We start from the raw sequence: 15,687 nt of genomic DNA, 5'->3' as shown, positions 1-15,687 counted from the left end.
TGCCATTGCTTGGTAGAATGGTGTGGGTTGTCAAGTATATGTAAGAGTTATTATAAAATTGTATTTCTTTTAGTATTTGTTATTGTTGTTCCACCCTATGGTGGTAAAAATGCTTTATAGTTGGGGCAGGCTGGTTTTTTTAACTACCCTGGTCTCTGGAGTCAGTCAGACCTGACTTTGAATCCTGGCTTGTCCGTTCACTTCTTTTGTGAGCTTGGTCAAATCACTTACTGTCTCTGAGCCTGTCCTAGAAGAGCACGTGGAAGACTTGAAATACTGGTCCTGAAAAAAAGTTTCTAATTCTTACTCAGTTTATCTTTAGGATTTAAGTATTTATTGATTTGATTCTTGAAGAGAGCACAAGGAATGGGCCATTCTGGTCATAAAAGTTCAAAGTAAATATCTGGGCTTGTTTAATATGCAGAAGAGAAGATTTGGGATGTTTTGGAGGTGTGACTGGTGGCTCAAATGGGAGAACAAGATAGGGTGTGTAACTTAACTTTTCTAATGTATGTGAAATGTTATTCTTAAAGAAAATAGAATTGAGGTATAAGATAAACTGCACATGTTGAAAGTGTACAATTTGGTAAGTTTATACATTCATAACATCGTCCCCAGTGTCAAGATGGTAATCATATCTAGCACTCACAGAAGTTTCCTTGCGTCCCTCTGTGGCCTTCTCCAATAATCCCAGCCCGCCTCACCTGGCAACAGCTGTTCTGTATCACTGTAGATTAATTTGCATTTTCTAGAATTTATATAAGTGGAGCCATATGTATTTTATTTGTCCGACTTTTTCACTCAGCATAATAATTTTGAGATTAACCCATGTCATTACACATATAAGTAGTTTGTTCCTTTCTATCACAGAATAGTATCCCATTGTACAGCTATACCATGATTTACTTACATACCTGTTGAGGGACATTTTTGCTGTGTCTAGTTTTGACTACTACAAATAAAGTTGCTAGAAATATTCATATACAAGTTTTTATATGGATGTATGCTTTTTTTAGAGTGAACATCCAGAAGCGGAATGAGTAGCTTGTGGAAAATGGTGTACATTTTTTAACCATTTAAGAAACTGCCAAATTATTTTCCAAAGTGATTGTACCATTTTCCATTTCCACCAGCAGAGGATGAGTTCCGCTGGTTCCACATGCTGGTCGACACTGTGTGTGCTTGGTCTTCTTAATTTTAGACACTGAGCATCTTTACACGTGTTTCTTTGCTATCCATATATCTTCTTTGCTAAAGTCTTGGTTCAAAGTTGACCCATTTTTTTTGTTGTTGTTGGTTGGTTTGATTTCTTCTCATTCAGACTATATTTTGGGCACAGGTCAAAAGGTTATTCTTTTAGGTATAAATTCATTTGTTTCCCTGGCATGTGGAACCAGAAAAACAAAATTAAGTTGTGACAAGAAAAGAGTATAATTATCCTTAAGGAAGTACTTTTGGACTGTGAAATGAATGTGGGCACTGGGGCAACCAAAGGAGGATGTAAAACTTTCCCTGGAAGTGTTTAAAGATAGGGCTGGCAGTGGTCTGCTTGGACGCTGTAGGGAGGCTGATGTGTGACTCAGTTTACCTAATTTCTGTCTTCATTTGAGATAAGAATCTTTCCAGGGGAAGATCTCTTACTAATATCTCAATATGCTTTGCTCATTTGTGCTATTTTTTCAGGTCAAAAAAGTACAATTTCTTGGAATTTTTCAAAACTTTCCATGTACTTCGTGGTTTAAAAAAAAATTCACTCTTTCTGATTTTAGCTTAAAGTGATGCTGTGAAACCTGAGGAGGGTCACTCTTGGGTATTAATTAGCTTCAGCAAAAACAAATTGCAATCTCTGGAGAATAATCAGATTAAAAGAAACGCTCAAATTTCTCTCATCTAGCAGGAGCACAAATCACTGTTTTAGTTGATAGTACTGGAAAGATTCATTCAGCTCTCCATTGAGGCAAGGTAATTAACTAGATTCTGGAGAAGAGGTTCTACATGATTAAAGGAATTGGAGTTGGTTTAGCCCACGGAAGGGAAGAGTAAGGGGTGACTTAATGACAGGATTCCAATATAGCTAATGAAGGGTTTTCCTGTGTATAGAAAACACTGGTCATTTGTTCTCCAACTCCACAGAGGCTCAAACTAGAGAAAATTGGCCCCCAACTATAGAAAGATTGAGTGTGGTTTGTATTAGACATAAAACTTCTATTATCCGCATCAATATTGTTATGAGATTAAGCAATGGAGCAAGTCAAGAGAGGTCATAAAGATATTCTGAAATAAAAAAGATAGCTGTCTGCCTGGAATGTTTAAATGTCCATTGAATTATAGGATTTTGTTATTGAAGGGGACCTTCAAGATCACTTATTCTAATCTCCTTTTACAGATGAGGATGTGAAAGGACATTATGTAACTGGCCTACAGCCACATTTAGATACTCATATTTTAATTTGAGGATGTTTTAAAAGTAGTCTGCCTAACGAGGCACCAAAGGGACTGTGTAAGAATTTCTGCTTAAAAAAAAAAGAAGGAAGTTTCTGCTGAACAGTAGGTTTCACTCCACCAAAATAGTCACTTGAAGCTGATGACTATGTGTATTATTTTTTCCTAAGCCCATGAAGATCCTGCCAGTGTGCTGACCTGTGTCTCTTGTCTTTAAAAATGTTAAAGATTTTTATTCTTGGACATTTTGAGCTTGTCTCTAAATAAACCTCTACTTCAAAAGACTGTAGATGATTTGACCCAACTTGGCTAATATTGATAGAGGACAGCAAAGGACATTCCCACAGCCCTTGGGGAGCCTGTCCCAGTCTAATACAGGGTTCTCCAGAAATCTTTGGCCGCTGCCTGTGCTACAAAGACTACAATTTCCTGGACAGCTATTTCCTGGTGACTAATTTGCCTTCCTTAAAGATAGTGAGTTATACACCCTTGGGTTTTATGTTGTTAAACACTAGTTGGAGCAGTAGGAAACACATTTAGGCCACCAGTTCGTTGTGTATGGGATCTGCAAAAATGAGTTCTGACCATTGGGGTTAATGGGATAAATTGCTTATACAGGATTCCACATCCATTAACCACAGCAAAAATCGGCACAGTGCACTTTATTTGCTTGTGGATATTTTATTTGGTAACTCATCATTCTGTACATGTTCCCACTAGACCATCTAGAGCAAAAACTGACATGTGTATATAGTATTATATTCTCATTTCAAAGGATTTATGTGAGTCCTAAAAGTGAGATAAAATATTTGAAAGTGCCTTGCTCATGGCCTGATACCTGGCAGACATTCTAAATGTTCCCACTTTCCATTCCCTTTCTCTTCCTTGGGTTTTATATGGATATTGGAATCTCTCAGAAATGTAACAGATTCTTGTCAAAAAGGAAGTTCATAAAATTGTTCACATTTATAAGTGTTTATTTTAAAATTATCAGCCTATGTTAAGTACTCACGTTAACTCAAAAGATTTTAATATCTTCTCAGAAAGAGTCACCTGAAAAGTCAAGTTCCATTGATTTGAGAAAGATGTACTCAGCACCTAGGATTTGTCCACCGTATACTGGGCTCAGTTTAGGGTGAGGGCTTCCCTGGTAGCTCAGTGGTCAAGAATCTGCCTGCATTACAGGAGTCACAGGAGGCATGGGTTTGATCCCAGGGTCAGGAAGATCCCCTGGAGGAGAAAATGGCAAGCCATTCCAGTATTCTTGCGTGGAGGGTCCCATGCACAGAGGAGCCTGGCGGGCTATAGTCTATGGGGTCACAAAGAGTTGGACATGACTGAGTGAAAAAGATATATATAGATAGATAGATAGATAGATATAGATATATATATAATCTTAAGAAGAGAGTAGGTTTTCTCTGTATTTTTGTGTAGTTTCTTAAATTGACTATCCTGTCCTGGATTAGTGAACTGAAAATCACTCACTGAATATGGAACTACATGCCCTAAAGGTCAATGGGTTGTGTTTCAACTGTGTGAAGTCACTTAGAGAATTCGACCTCTGATCAGTTCAGGACTATTTTTCTCCAACCCACCACTACCCGCAAGGAAAGGTGAAGACTTGTGGAGAGGCCAGGGAGTCACCTCAATCCCATTAAAGACTCAGTGACTGCCTGAATGTGTTCATCTCTCGTCTTTAGTGGAGCTGGGCAGAAACATCAGGAGGGCTTTTGCTACTGAGAGGAATGCACAGCTCTTTCCCTCAGTCTCTACAAGCAGCAGCCATCAGCTCCTGCCCTGCACACAGCTTATCCCAGCTGGAGAGCCCCGGGGGCAGATCCAGAACACTTTTCCAGCTGTCCTTGCTGAGGCCAGTAGACCAGAATGCAGCTTGTTGATCCAGAGTCAGAGAGGAAAACCCACAGATGGACCGGGAGGAAGATCGTGCCAAAATTTCAAACTAAGTCTAGTAGTTATTTTCATTATGTAGGAAAGTTTTATACCGTTTATGTTTTTTTTTTCTTTTTTTACTTTATAATACTCCATTTTACTCTGGGTAATGACTGGAAGTAATGATTCCCTTTTAATCTCTAGGACCTCCAAAATCTTTGTGTTTATGTTGCCAGAAAGTCTTTACCATGTTTTTCACAGTCAGGAATGAATCATTGTTAAGTTACAACTGCATTTTAGTGCTCCAGAGGAGAGGGGGAAAAAACCATCTTTCCAGCTGTCTAGACAATTTGGTTGGAATCTCAAAAATTAAGTTTCAAATTGTATTTGTTGTTGTCTAGGCAAAAAACAATGAAAGCATAAAATGAAATTTCAGATGAAATACAATTTTCATACTCTATGTTTGAACATCAGGAAGCAACCAGGGATTAGTATTTAGAAAGCATCCTTTCATTTATTTAGAACATGTTTGTAATTCTAAATAATTAAAGAGTATTATTCAAAGATCTCTTTAAACTGAGCACCACACTGAATACCTTCCCCTGTTGGCAAATTCCCTTGCTTTATTTCCTAACACTAAAAGGGATGATATGAATACAACTAGCCATTGCCACCGGAGAAGGCAATGGCACCCCATTCCAGTACTCTTGCCTGGAAAATCCCATGGACGGAGGAGCCTGGTGGGCTGTAGTCCATGGGGTCGCTAAGAGTTGGACACGACTGAGTGACTTCATTTTCACTTTTCACTTTCATGCATTGAAGAAGGAAATGGCAACCCACTCCAGTGTTCTTGCCTGGAGAATCCCAGGGACGGGGGAGCCTGGTGGGCTGCCGTCTATGGGGTCGCACAGAGTCGGACACGACTGAAGCGACTTAGCAGCAGCAGCAGCAGCAGCCATTGCCACTGCATCCATCACCCTGTGTCCTTGCCACATATGTGGACAAGTGTGTGCCCAATTCTTACAGGGACAAGCAAAGGGTGTCAGAGTGTTGGAAGCCGATTCCCAACTCCTGGCAGTTGCCATTTTCAGCCCTTTGGAATTAACAGCCTGTGGCTCATTGACCTGGGGAAAGCCTTGGTAATTTGGAGGCAGAGTGGAGATGACCTTAAAAGGATGCTCTTTCTACAGCTTAGACTCTGGTTGAAATGTCCCAGAAGTACACACTGTACTTCTCAGATGTCCTGTTTTGGCTTATTGATTATTTTCAGCATTTCTTTATGTAAATTTTTGTAAAGATCTTAACATGTTGATTTGAGTTAATTTGTAAAGAGCAATTACAGCTTTGAGCTGCCTGGTAGCCATTTGAACTAAACACTCTACCTGCAGAAATTATTTATATATATATATATATATATATATATATATATATATATATATACACACATACACACTTGTCCATGAAAGCTAGAAATGTGCAATTTTTAGCTTAGCTACTGTCTGCTGCTCTTATTTCTCCCTTACTACCCAAATCAAGAATTATTTTTAAAATCAGACTTCAAAAGTCCTGAACCCATTACCCTTCCAAGAAATATATTTAAATAAAGAAATCCATGAGCTGTGCAGAGGGCAAGATTACAGTGAATGCAACTTCTAAGTGCTGGCGGTTTGAGTTGCAGGAAAAGGAACGAGTGGTTCAGGCGCTGGTAGGCCCTTTGATGAACTGAAAATCAGTAGAGGAGAAGGACAAGTAGAGCCTGGCAACTGTGGCCGAATTGAACTCACCTGAAAATGTGCAAAAAGGACTTCAGGAATAGCACTTGTAACAAAAACATATTTTATACCGACAGGACATGCTGAACTGTTTTTTTTCACATTCACTGGTATAACCTTATTTTTTTTAGTGGTTTCTCTCTTTTATGCATACACACGTACCCACACGTGTACATGTTTCCGAAGGCAAGACTGAAACTAGGAACCACACACAGTAAAAAGGAAAAATAAATCTTTGGTGAAATGGCATTAGAAACAGCATTAGAATTGACAGAAAGTAGAATTTGGGCCCTGGACCTGAGGAATAAAGGCAGCGGACCCCACATAAACAAGTCAGTTGGCCCCAAAGAAACTCAGTCTTCTCTTGTTTCCAGCTCCTCTGGTGGGGAGGGAGAGGGACAAGCCTTTATGAGCCCTGAAGCCTGTTGGCTATCATAAGGCTCTATCCTCAGCCAGTTGTTGAGATAGACAGCACTAGAGATTTTATATGTGTGGCTCAAGCTTTTAAGTATAAGGCATTTTACCTTATAAGGCATTGTGTTTTATATGCATTGTCTCATTTAAGCTTCACAACAGCCTATGAGATAGTTACCCTTCCTCGTTTTATAGATGGTAAAAACTTAGGAGGTTCACTGACCTGTATAAGGTCACCCACTAGGTAGAACTTGGACCTAAACAGGTTTTCTGGATTCTAGAACAGGTTCTTTAACTTCTGTCTTATTTGTTATATTACTCAGAAACTAAAAAGATCCTATTTCTGCTCTCAAGATAGTTTTGGTCTAATAGAAAAGAAACTTACGTTACTGAAGGGGATAGGAGGTCGGGGAAGGATAAATTAGGAGTTTGAGATTAGCAGATACAAAACTACTAAACATAAAATAAACCATAAGGTCCTATTGTCTAGCACAGGGAACTATATTCAATATCCTGTAATAAACCATAATGGAAAAGAATATGAAAAAGAATATATATATATGTTATATATATATATGTATATATATATAAAACTAGATCACTTTACTGTATTCTAGAAACTAACACAACATTATACATAAACTATACTTCAATTAAAAAATTTTTTTAAACATCATTTTGGTCTAGCCAACATGATACCTGAGAGAGGAATATAAGCAGGATGTTTGCCGTGACACCTGTAAGCATGCGATGGAAGTGACACGTATGTGCATGAACGCTCAGTCGCTCAGTCATGTCTTACTCTTTGTGACCCCATTGACTATAGCCCTCCAGGTGTCTCTGTCCATGGGATTATCCCAGCAAGAATGCTGGAGTGGGTTGCCATTTCCTCCTCCAGGGAATCTTCCCGACCCAAGGATTGACTCCATGTCTCTTACAGCTCCTGCACTGGCAGGTGAGTTCTTTCCCTCTGAGCTATTTGGGAAGCCCAAGTGACAGAGCATGGGAGAGCAAAGGATTGAACAGAAGTTACACCTGAGCAGAATTCAGAGGATACAGAAGAGTTCCCCAAGTATACAAGGGTGAAAAGGCCATTTATTCCAGTGAGTGTAAGCTGTGGTGTGCAAAGGCACTAAAGATGAAACAATATTTGGATTGACAAAACATGCGTAGAAAGTTTTTTATTTTTATATACATAGTATAACCTGTGGCCTCAGCCTACTTCTTCCTACCCAGCCTTCAGAGATACCTGGTGAGGTAGGGTCATCTCACCTTTGAAGATTATCTATAGATGAAAAAAGGGAAAGTGAAAGTCACTCGGTCATGTCCGTCTCTTTGCAACCCCATGGACTGTAGAGTCCATGGGATTCTCCAGGTCCAAATACTGGAGTGGGTAGCAGTTCCCTTCTCCAGGGGAGTTTCCCAACCCAGGGATTGAACCAGGGTCTCCTGCATCACAGGCAGATTCTTTACCAGCTGAGCCACCAGGGAAGCCCAAGAATACGGAATGGGTAGTCTATCCCTTCTCCAGTGGATCTTCCCGACCCAGGAATTGAACTGGGGTCTCTTGCATTGCAGGCAGATTCTTTACCAGCTGAGCAACCAGATGACCATTCCCTAAGGGCAGCTGGCCATGCTGTAGGAGAAACAGACCATAATGGCATGCATTCTTGAATAAAGCTAGTGAGGGATTTGAGGAGAGGTCAGACATAGCTTCTTCAAACTCAGTTTAGTCCCTAAGATGCTGACACCTTGGTCAAGTAGGGGCATCTCGAGAAAGTGGATGATTATTTTCATCAGCAGCAGAGAGTCCCTTACATTCAAAATTACCTCCCCCACATTGCGATTAATGTTCTCTCAGCCATTCTGCCTTGTAAGGATTAAATGATGTAATACACGCAGAGCTTTTAAGGATAGGTCTGGCCCTCCATAGATGCTTAGTAAATGTTAGTTACTATCATCGTCATCTTTATAGTTCTGCTCCACAGTCTAACAATTAGGGACTGGCTGGTTCCATAAATCATTCATACCTCAGTGTGATTAGGTTGAACCTGTTACTTTGGAAACATTTGGTGTTTTCAAGGCTCTGAGAATCTTGAGGCAGCTGCACTGTTCAAAGTCTTTGACTAAATTTTGCAGGTGGAGAAACCCTAATTAAAATGCAGAATCTGCCACTTGCTAGTTTTATGACTTTAGTATGTTGGGAAACCCTACTTTTCTCATCTTCAAATAGGGCTGATGATGCTGGCCTTATAATGAAGATTTAATATAAAGTGGTGTTTCTGAAGTCCATAGCCAGCTCTGGCACACAATAATCGTTTAATAAACCTCAGTTCCCTTCCTTTTGACTGCAGGCCCTGGGGGACAGTTTGGGTTCATGGGCAGAAAGGCATAGGGAGGGCACCACTTTCTTGTCAAACCCAAATCTTCCTTCTGTCTGACCCCACTTAGTCCCAGCGGGACCCTGATGACCACCCCCCCTCCTTTCTGGGGGTCCCACTTCAGTTCCTCTACAGCAGCCTGTGTTCACTTCTCATGATCCCAGAAGGCACTGGCTGATTGGCCTGAATTTCCTACTAGATTCTACACTCCCCATGACCTGGGCAGTGATTCTCTCTGGTTCCCTCGTTCCTAATAACTCAGTATATGCTTTTGCTGGGCACTCAGTGGATGTCTCCATGCCTGACAGCTATGAGTGATGTCCAGCCACTTACCGGTAAAATGTTCCACCGGAATAGATGCAGAGGCTAAATATAAGAGTGAAACTCCTGAAAAAAAAGCTTAGCCACCACACTGTGAAACTGGATGATGTCAGAAGAATGATTTTTCCCTGCTCAGAATCGTGTATTCTAAAATTTCCAGGGCCCGCCAGGGTTCCTAAAGTCCGAAGGTATGTATCACCCTCCCTTGAAGATCCTTCATCTCCTCCAGGAAACGACTCGAACTCTCCCTCTTGTTCTCTTTTGTGCACCGCTTCACACCCTTGGATGTCCCCATGGGTACTGCTAACTGGGGATCGTGAGGGCTGTCCGGCTGGCTCCCCCTGAGCTGACGCTTCCCTGTGACAGCGTCCTGTTCTCCATCCCCACATCTCTAAAGCAGAGTGCTTACCGGCCAGGCACAGTCACACTGTGTGCAAAGAAGCAACTGCAGATTCTTGACGTGGATCTGGGAAACTCTGCCCCAAGGGTTTTGAGCATGAGCCATGAACCTCCTAAAACTGGTGGGAAATTGTATGCGTATGCACGTAAATCTACTGTTCTGGTGAGAGAATCTACAGTTTACATTAGATTCTAAAAGGTTTTCATGAGTCTACGAATGTTAAAAAGGAAAAAACCCACTAATTCAGAGATTTTCCACATACTTGTAAATTCGGGCCCATGTTTTCATTAGCTGGGAGATATTTTTATGGTCCTCCAATGCCCAGATGTGAGCTACAACTTGAAACAGCCCACAAGCTCCATCACAGAGCCACGGATGGCAGTTCTGGTCTTGGAGCTACCGCTTATACATCGTGGAGGGTTTTCTGAGCCTTTTGAGCTGCATTTTACTTTTTGTCCATTAACTGAGGTTTATAATGCCCTCATTTCTTACAGGAATGCTGTATAGAGAGATAAGGGATGTGCAGGCATTTATAAGCTGCCAAGGGTTATACAATTGTGGAGTGCAGGTGTTACTATTACGAATGTGTCATCTCATGTTACACAGGGTCAGGAACACAGTAGGCAACTGATACATGTACGATTAAAATGAACATGGACAGGGTTTACTGAAGGGAGAGAGCTAGAGGTTTAAGACACCAGTGTCTGTGTGTTCTGCAGATTCTGTGAACGATTTAGTATTCAGGCCTAGAACACAGCTGGGGTACTGAGAAAATGCTTTCCAAACTATGATAATAGACGAAATGACCTTCGAGATTCAAAACCCATTTGTTTTGTTTTCCAGAGACTTAAAAGAGTAGAATTGAAACTTAAAAGAGTAGAAGCTGTCTCACCTTTTTCAGGAGGCCTCGAGAGTCATCCTTACAACTTTATGATGGAGGCAAAAAAAAAAATCCTCCTTGCCATCATATCATCAATTTATTGTTCTTTTCTTTTTTGAAATCCACCCTGAATATTCGTTAGAAGGACTGATGCTGAATCTGAAGCTCCAATACTTTGGCTACCTGACGCAAAGAGCTGATTCATTGGAAAAGAGCCTGATGCTAGTAAAGATTGAAGGCAAAAGGAGAAGGGGGCGGCAGAGGGTGAGATGGTTAGATAGCATCCCCGACTCAATGGAGATGAATTTTAGCAAACTCCAGGAGACAGAGGAGGACAGAGGAGCCTGGTGTGCTGCAGTCCATGGGGTCACATAGAGTTGGAGACGACTGAGTGACTGAGTAACAACAACAGCAGCGTTCACACCACAGTCTTAATTCTCTCATTGGGGCCACAGAGAGGCCTGCCATTTCTAGACTATACTGATCCCATTGTAACAGAGGCATGGCACATTATTGAAACTGTATTTTCAAAGTACCTTCCTCCTTGGGATGTTCTCATAGACACCATCTCACTGGGGATAGATAACTGCCATTACTGTCTGCACAACAGATCCAGAGAGGTTCCTACAACTTGTCCAAGTCACAAACCCCAGTGTCCAAAACAGGATGATGTATTCCTAAAGATCATCTCTGCCTGATTTTGGCACCTTTGCTGAATCAAAACTAGAAAATTCTATGGGAAAGATAGATTTTCACTTCAAATATATTCCACTTAGAGCTGAAAAGACTATTTATATCCCCTCACACTCCAGGCCACATATACCTGAAGAAAAGCTAGATCTCATCACACCCACTTCGACACCTCAGTTCAGTTGCTCACTCATGTCTGACTCTGTGACATTATGGACTGCAGCATGCCAGGCTTCCCTGTCCATCACCACCTCCCAGAGCTTACTCAAACTCATGTCCATCAAGTCGGTGATGCCATCCGACCATCTCATCCTCTGTCGTCCCCTTTTCCTCCTGCCCTCAGTCTTCCCCAGCATCAGGATCTTTTCCAATGAGTCAGTTCTTCGCATCAGGTGGCCAAAGTATTGGAGTTTCAGCTTCAGCATCAGTCCTTCCGATGAATGTTCAAGACTGATTTCCTTTAGGATGGACTGGTTTGATCTCCTTGCAGTCCAAGGGACCCTTAAGAGTCTTCTCCAACACCACAGTTCAAAAGCATCAATTCTTCAGTGCTCAGCTCTCTTTATGGCCCAGCTCTCACATCCATACATGACTACTGCCATAGATTTGACTAGACGGACCTTTGTCAGCAAAGTAATGTCTCTACTTTTTAATATTCTGTCTAGCTTGGTCATGGCTTTCCTTCTAAGGAGCAAGCGCCTTTTAATTTCATGGCTGCAGTCACCATCTGCAGTGATTTTCAAGCCCTCCAAAATTAAGCCGGTCACTGTTTCCACTGTTTCCCCATCTATTTGCCATGAGGTGATAGGACCAGATGCCATGATCTTAGTTTTTTGAATATTGAGTTTTAAGCCAGCTTTTTCACTCTCCTCTTCCACTTTCATCAAGAGGCTCTTCAGTTCCTCTTCACTTTCTGCCATAAGAGTGGTGTCATCTGCATATCTGAGGTTACTGATATTTCTCCCGGCAATCTTGATCCCAGCTTGTGCTTCATCCAGTCCAGCATTTTGCATGATGTACTCTGCATATAAGTTAAATAAGCAAGATGACAATATACAGCCTTGACGTACTCCTTTCCCAATTTGGAACTGGTCCATTGTTACATGTCCGGTTCTAACTGTTGCTTCTTGACCTGCAAACAGATTTCTCAGGAGGCAGGTCAGGTGGTTTGGTATTTCCATCTCTTTCAGAATGTTCCACAGTTTGTTGTGATCCACACAGTCAAAAGCATGGGCGTAGTCAATAAAGCAGAAGTAGATGTTTTTCTGGAACTCTCTTGCTTTTTCTATGATCCAACAGATGTTGGCAATTTGATCTCTGGTTCCTCTGCCTCTTCTAAATCCAGCTTGAACATCTGGAAGCTCTCGGTTCACATACTCTGGAAGGTTCATGTACATCTGGAAATTTCTTGTTTCATAAAAAAACCTTCCTCAGTGATCAATGGAAAGAAATAGAGGGAAACAATAGAATGGGAAATACTAGAGATCTCTTCAAGAAAATTTGAGATACAAAGGAAAAGATGGGCAAAATAAAGAACAGAAGCGGTATGGACCTAATAGAAGCAAAAAATATTAAGACGAGGTGGTAAGAATACACAGAACTGTACAAAAAAGATCTTAATGACCCACATAACCACAATCGTGTGATCACTCACTTAGAGCCAGACATCCTGGAATGCAAAGTCAAGTGGGCCTTAGGAAGTATCACTACAAGCAAAGCTAGTAGAAGTGATGAAATTCCAGTTGAGCTATTTCAAGTCCTAAAAGATGATGCTGTAAAAGTGCTGCACTCAGTATGCCAGCAAATTTGAAAAACTCAGTAGCCACAGGACTGGAAAAGGTCAGTTTTCATTCCAATCCCTAAGAAAGGTACTGCCAAAGAATGTTCAAACTACCGCACAGTTGCACTCATCTCACATGCTACCAAAGTAATGTTCAAAGTTCTCCAAGCCAGGTTTCAACAGTATGTGAATCAAGAATTTCCTGTCCTTAAAGACTGACAAAACAGTATCCTGGAAATTTTTTTTTTAACTTGATAGTTGTGTGTGTGTGTGTGTGTAGTAGAATCTGTCCTTCCATTTAAACAATTTGCCATGAGAGAGGAGTTTTAAATTGCATTTAGTCATTGCTTTAGAATGAATGGTACTTAATTAAATATTACTTTAAAAATCGGCTTCTCCTCTTTTTCTGTAATTGCATTACTTTTTTGAGGGGCAGTTTTGTTTTGCTCTTTAACCTGATTGTGTGCATTTGGAAAGTACCCTAGTACAGAGTATCAGAAAGCAGAAAATTCTGGCACTTCTCCGACTTTCCATTCTTTCTCCTGTATGGATGCCAGATTCCTTTGGGAAATCATCATTTGTAAAAGGTCAGGAGCAAAAGCAGGGGGATTCTTTAGTGTATGGTTTCTGCTAATTAGAAACTAAACATCTGTAACCATGTCAGAATTATTTGTATTTGAAAAGAAACATTTATACACAAGTGCTTTTTCAGTAACATAAAGCACACTATAACACAAAGTATTATGTGTCAGAGGGGTGGGGGGACAGACAGCCCAGGAAGCTTCTGACAGATGGCTGTACTGGATGAGGTCATTTGCTAATTAAATCTCAGAGCTTTTTCAGAGTATTTTCTTTTCTCCATCAATTGAAGTTTTCTCACTCACTGCCCCACTATGCGCCCCTCCCCACCCCCACCATGGCCAAAGCAGACATTTGACTCCTTTTGCCAATTACAGATCAAATGTTTAATCATTTTAAAGGGAAGATACGTGAGAAAATGGATGAGTTGGCAAAGTCCAGTCAAAACCATTGGGAAATCTCTAGCTCTCTACTGTAGCCTTCGTCTTTGGTGTCTGCTCACATCGTGTTGTAAAGTGAGCTATTCTCCATTCTGGAAGTGTGTGCTGATTGTCCCATCCCTAGCCTGCTGTCTTAGGGGGAAAAACAACACAGTGTTTTGACTTATCCTGTACCTCTTTCTCTTCTTTCCCTGCTTTCTCCTACCTATCCTTCTCCCCAAGATGAAATTTTGCTGAGATCATTACATTTGTACAGAACTTATATCTGTATTTTTACTGCCATATTAAGATACATGTCAGTGATGCCTCTGAAGTGTTACACTTTAGTCAGGGCTTTATCTCTCTATATGCTAAGCATCAATGGCCCCATGGGCCTAATGGTCCAGATCTTGCCAGTCATTTTTTTCTTGGAATATTGATTAATTTTGGGAAAAAGATAAGAGGCCATCTCTTTCCCCTGCAGAGTCTGCTGTCTTCTGTCTTCCCCATTCTTGTCTTGGCATTTAAGACATTTATATAAGTTGAATTTTTTTTTTAATGGGCTGAAAGATCTTTAAGTCTTGAGGGTTCTAGTCAAGAATTTATTTAAGCTAAGACTTAACCATATTGGGCTTTCCTTTCAATTAAGACTGTGAAGGCCCTCAGGTGCACAGTTTCAGCAAAATGGTTGTGGACTCTCAGGTTCCAAGTGTTTACAGAAAAGCGGCCTGTAGATGACTTGCCTTTCTAATCACCTCTGTAGAATCTCAAAATAACCTCTTGTCCATGACTTTCACTTACTTAGGAACTGGCTTCTCTCCAAGCTCTTTGGGTGTGAGGCAAGGACTTGGTGACTCAAGGGTCTATCTCTTGTTCTCTTGACAATAAATTCAGAGCCTGTATTTGGCCATTTCAGACACTCCCCAGTCTGGCCTGACCCACTTCTCAGCCTGCAGTTCCACTGCTCTTCATGAACCTGATTTAGCCAGACACATTTAACTATACTATACCTCAGGTGTTTCTACCCTTGCTTTATGTAACTGTCCCTGGTTGAAACTGCCTGGTTTCTTTTGGCATACTTGAATCACACTTGCCTTCCTGATTTCCACCCTTTGCAATACGACAGCCCACAGCCTACAACCTGTGGTAGAACCATAGATGTTAATGATGTTTATGAAAAGAGCAGAGTCACCTGTAGAACTAATATAAACAAAGAAACAAAAAGTCATTTGAAATCAGGGCAGTATAAAAACATCATTTGGAATCGGAAGCAATTCCTTCCCCCGTTCCTGCCGTGGGATGTCTCAGCCAGAGCTAGAGAGAACATCAGCATGTGCAAAGTGTGGATGTAGACATATGTATGGAATGGTCTTGTGTGTTTGTCTCCTCTCAGATGTGGTCACTCACCTGTCTACCGTTCCCGTGAAATGGCAGCACGTGCCTTGGTCCCGTTTGTTATGATGGACGAAATCCCTAATACCATCCAAACTCTGTTGGCCAAACTCCCCGACTGCACTGACCAGTGTTTCCGGCAAAACCATATTCATGGGACACTTCTCCAAGTAAGTAAAGTCAGTCTTTATGACTTCTGTCAAATAACTGCAAGATGAACTTTGGTGCTGTTAGCAGCTGACGATTTGATACACAGACTTTTCACTTTATGCGTAGAAGTGTTTTCTAATGCTGAAAGAACAGGTATTTCCTAGGGGTGCTTTTTTC

General features: G+C 41.1%; 1 protein-coding gene across 7 annotated transcripts in view; it reads left to right on the top strand.

Annotated features, from left to right (window-relative positions):
* The window catches only part of THADA (THADA armadillo repeat containing), a 335,311-nt gene that overhangs the window by 166,037 nt on the left and 153,587 nt on the right, over nt 1–15,687 (top strand). For all 7 annotated transcript variants that reach the window (XR_009496408.1, XM_015473463.3, XM_024999384.2 and 4 more), the window contains one exon: nt 15,362–15,530. Coding sequence is in view for 6 of the 7 variants with exons in the window: in XM_015473463.3 (XP_015328949.1) it covers nt 15,362–15,530 (169 nt within the window). In the remaining variant the exon portion in view is untranslated. The remainder of the gene's footprint in view (nt 1–15,361; nt 15,531–15,687) is intronic.

The sequence above is a fragment of the Bos taurus genome, chromosome 11 (genome assembly GCF_002263795.3).
Source record: "Bos taurus isolate L1 Dominette 01449 registration number 42190680 breed Hereford chromosome 11, ARS-UCD2.0, whole genome shotgun sequence".
Taxonomy (NCBI): domain Eukaryota; kingdom Metazoa; phylum Chordata; class Mammalia; order Artiodactyla; family Bovidae; genus Bos; species Bos taurus.
Note: the sequence above shows the minus strand (reverse complement) of the source record. Positions and strands in the feature narration are given on the sequence as shown.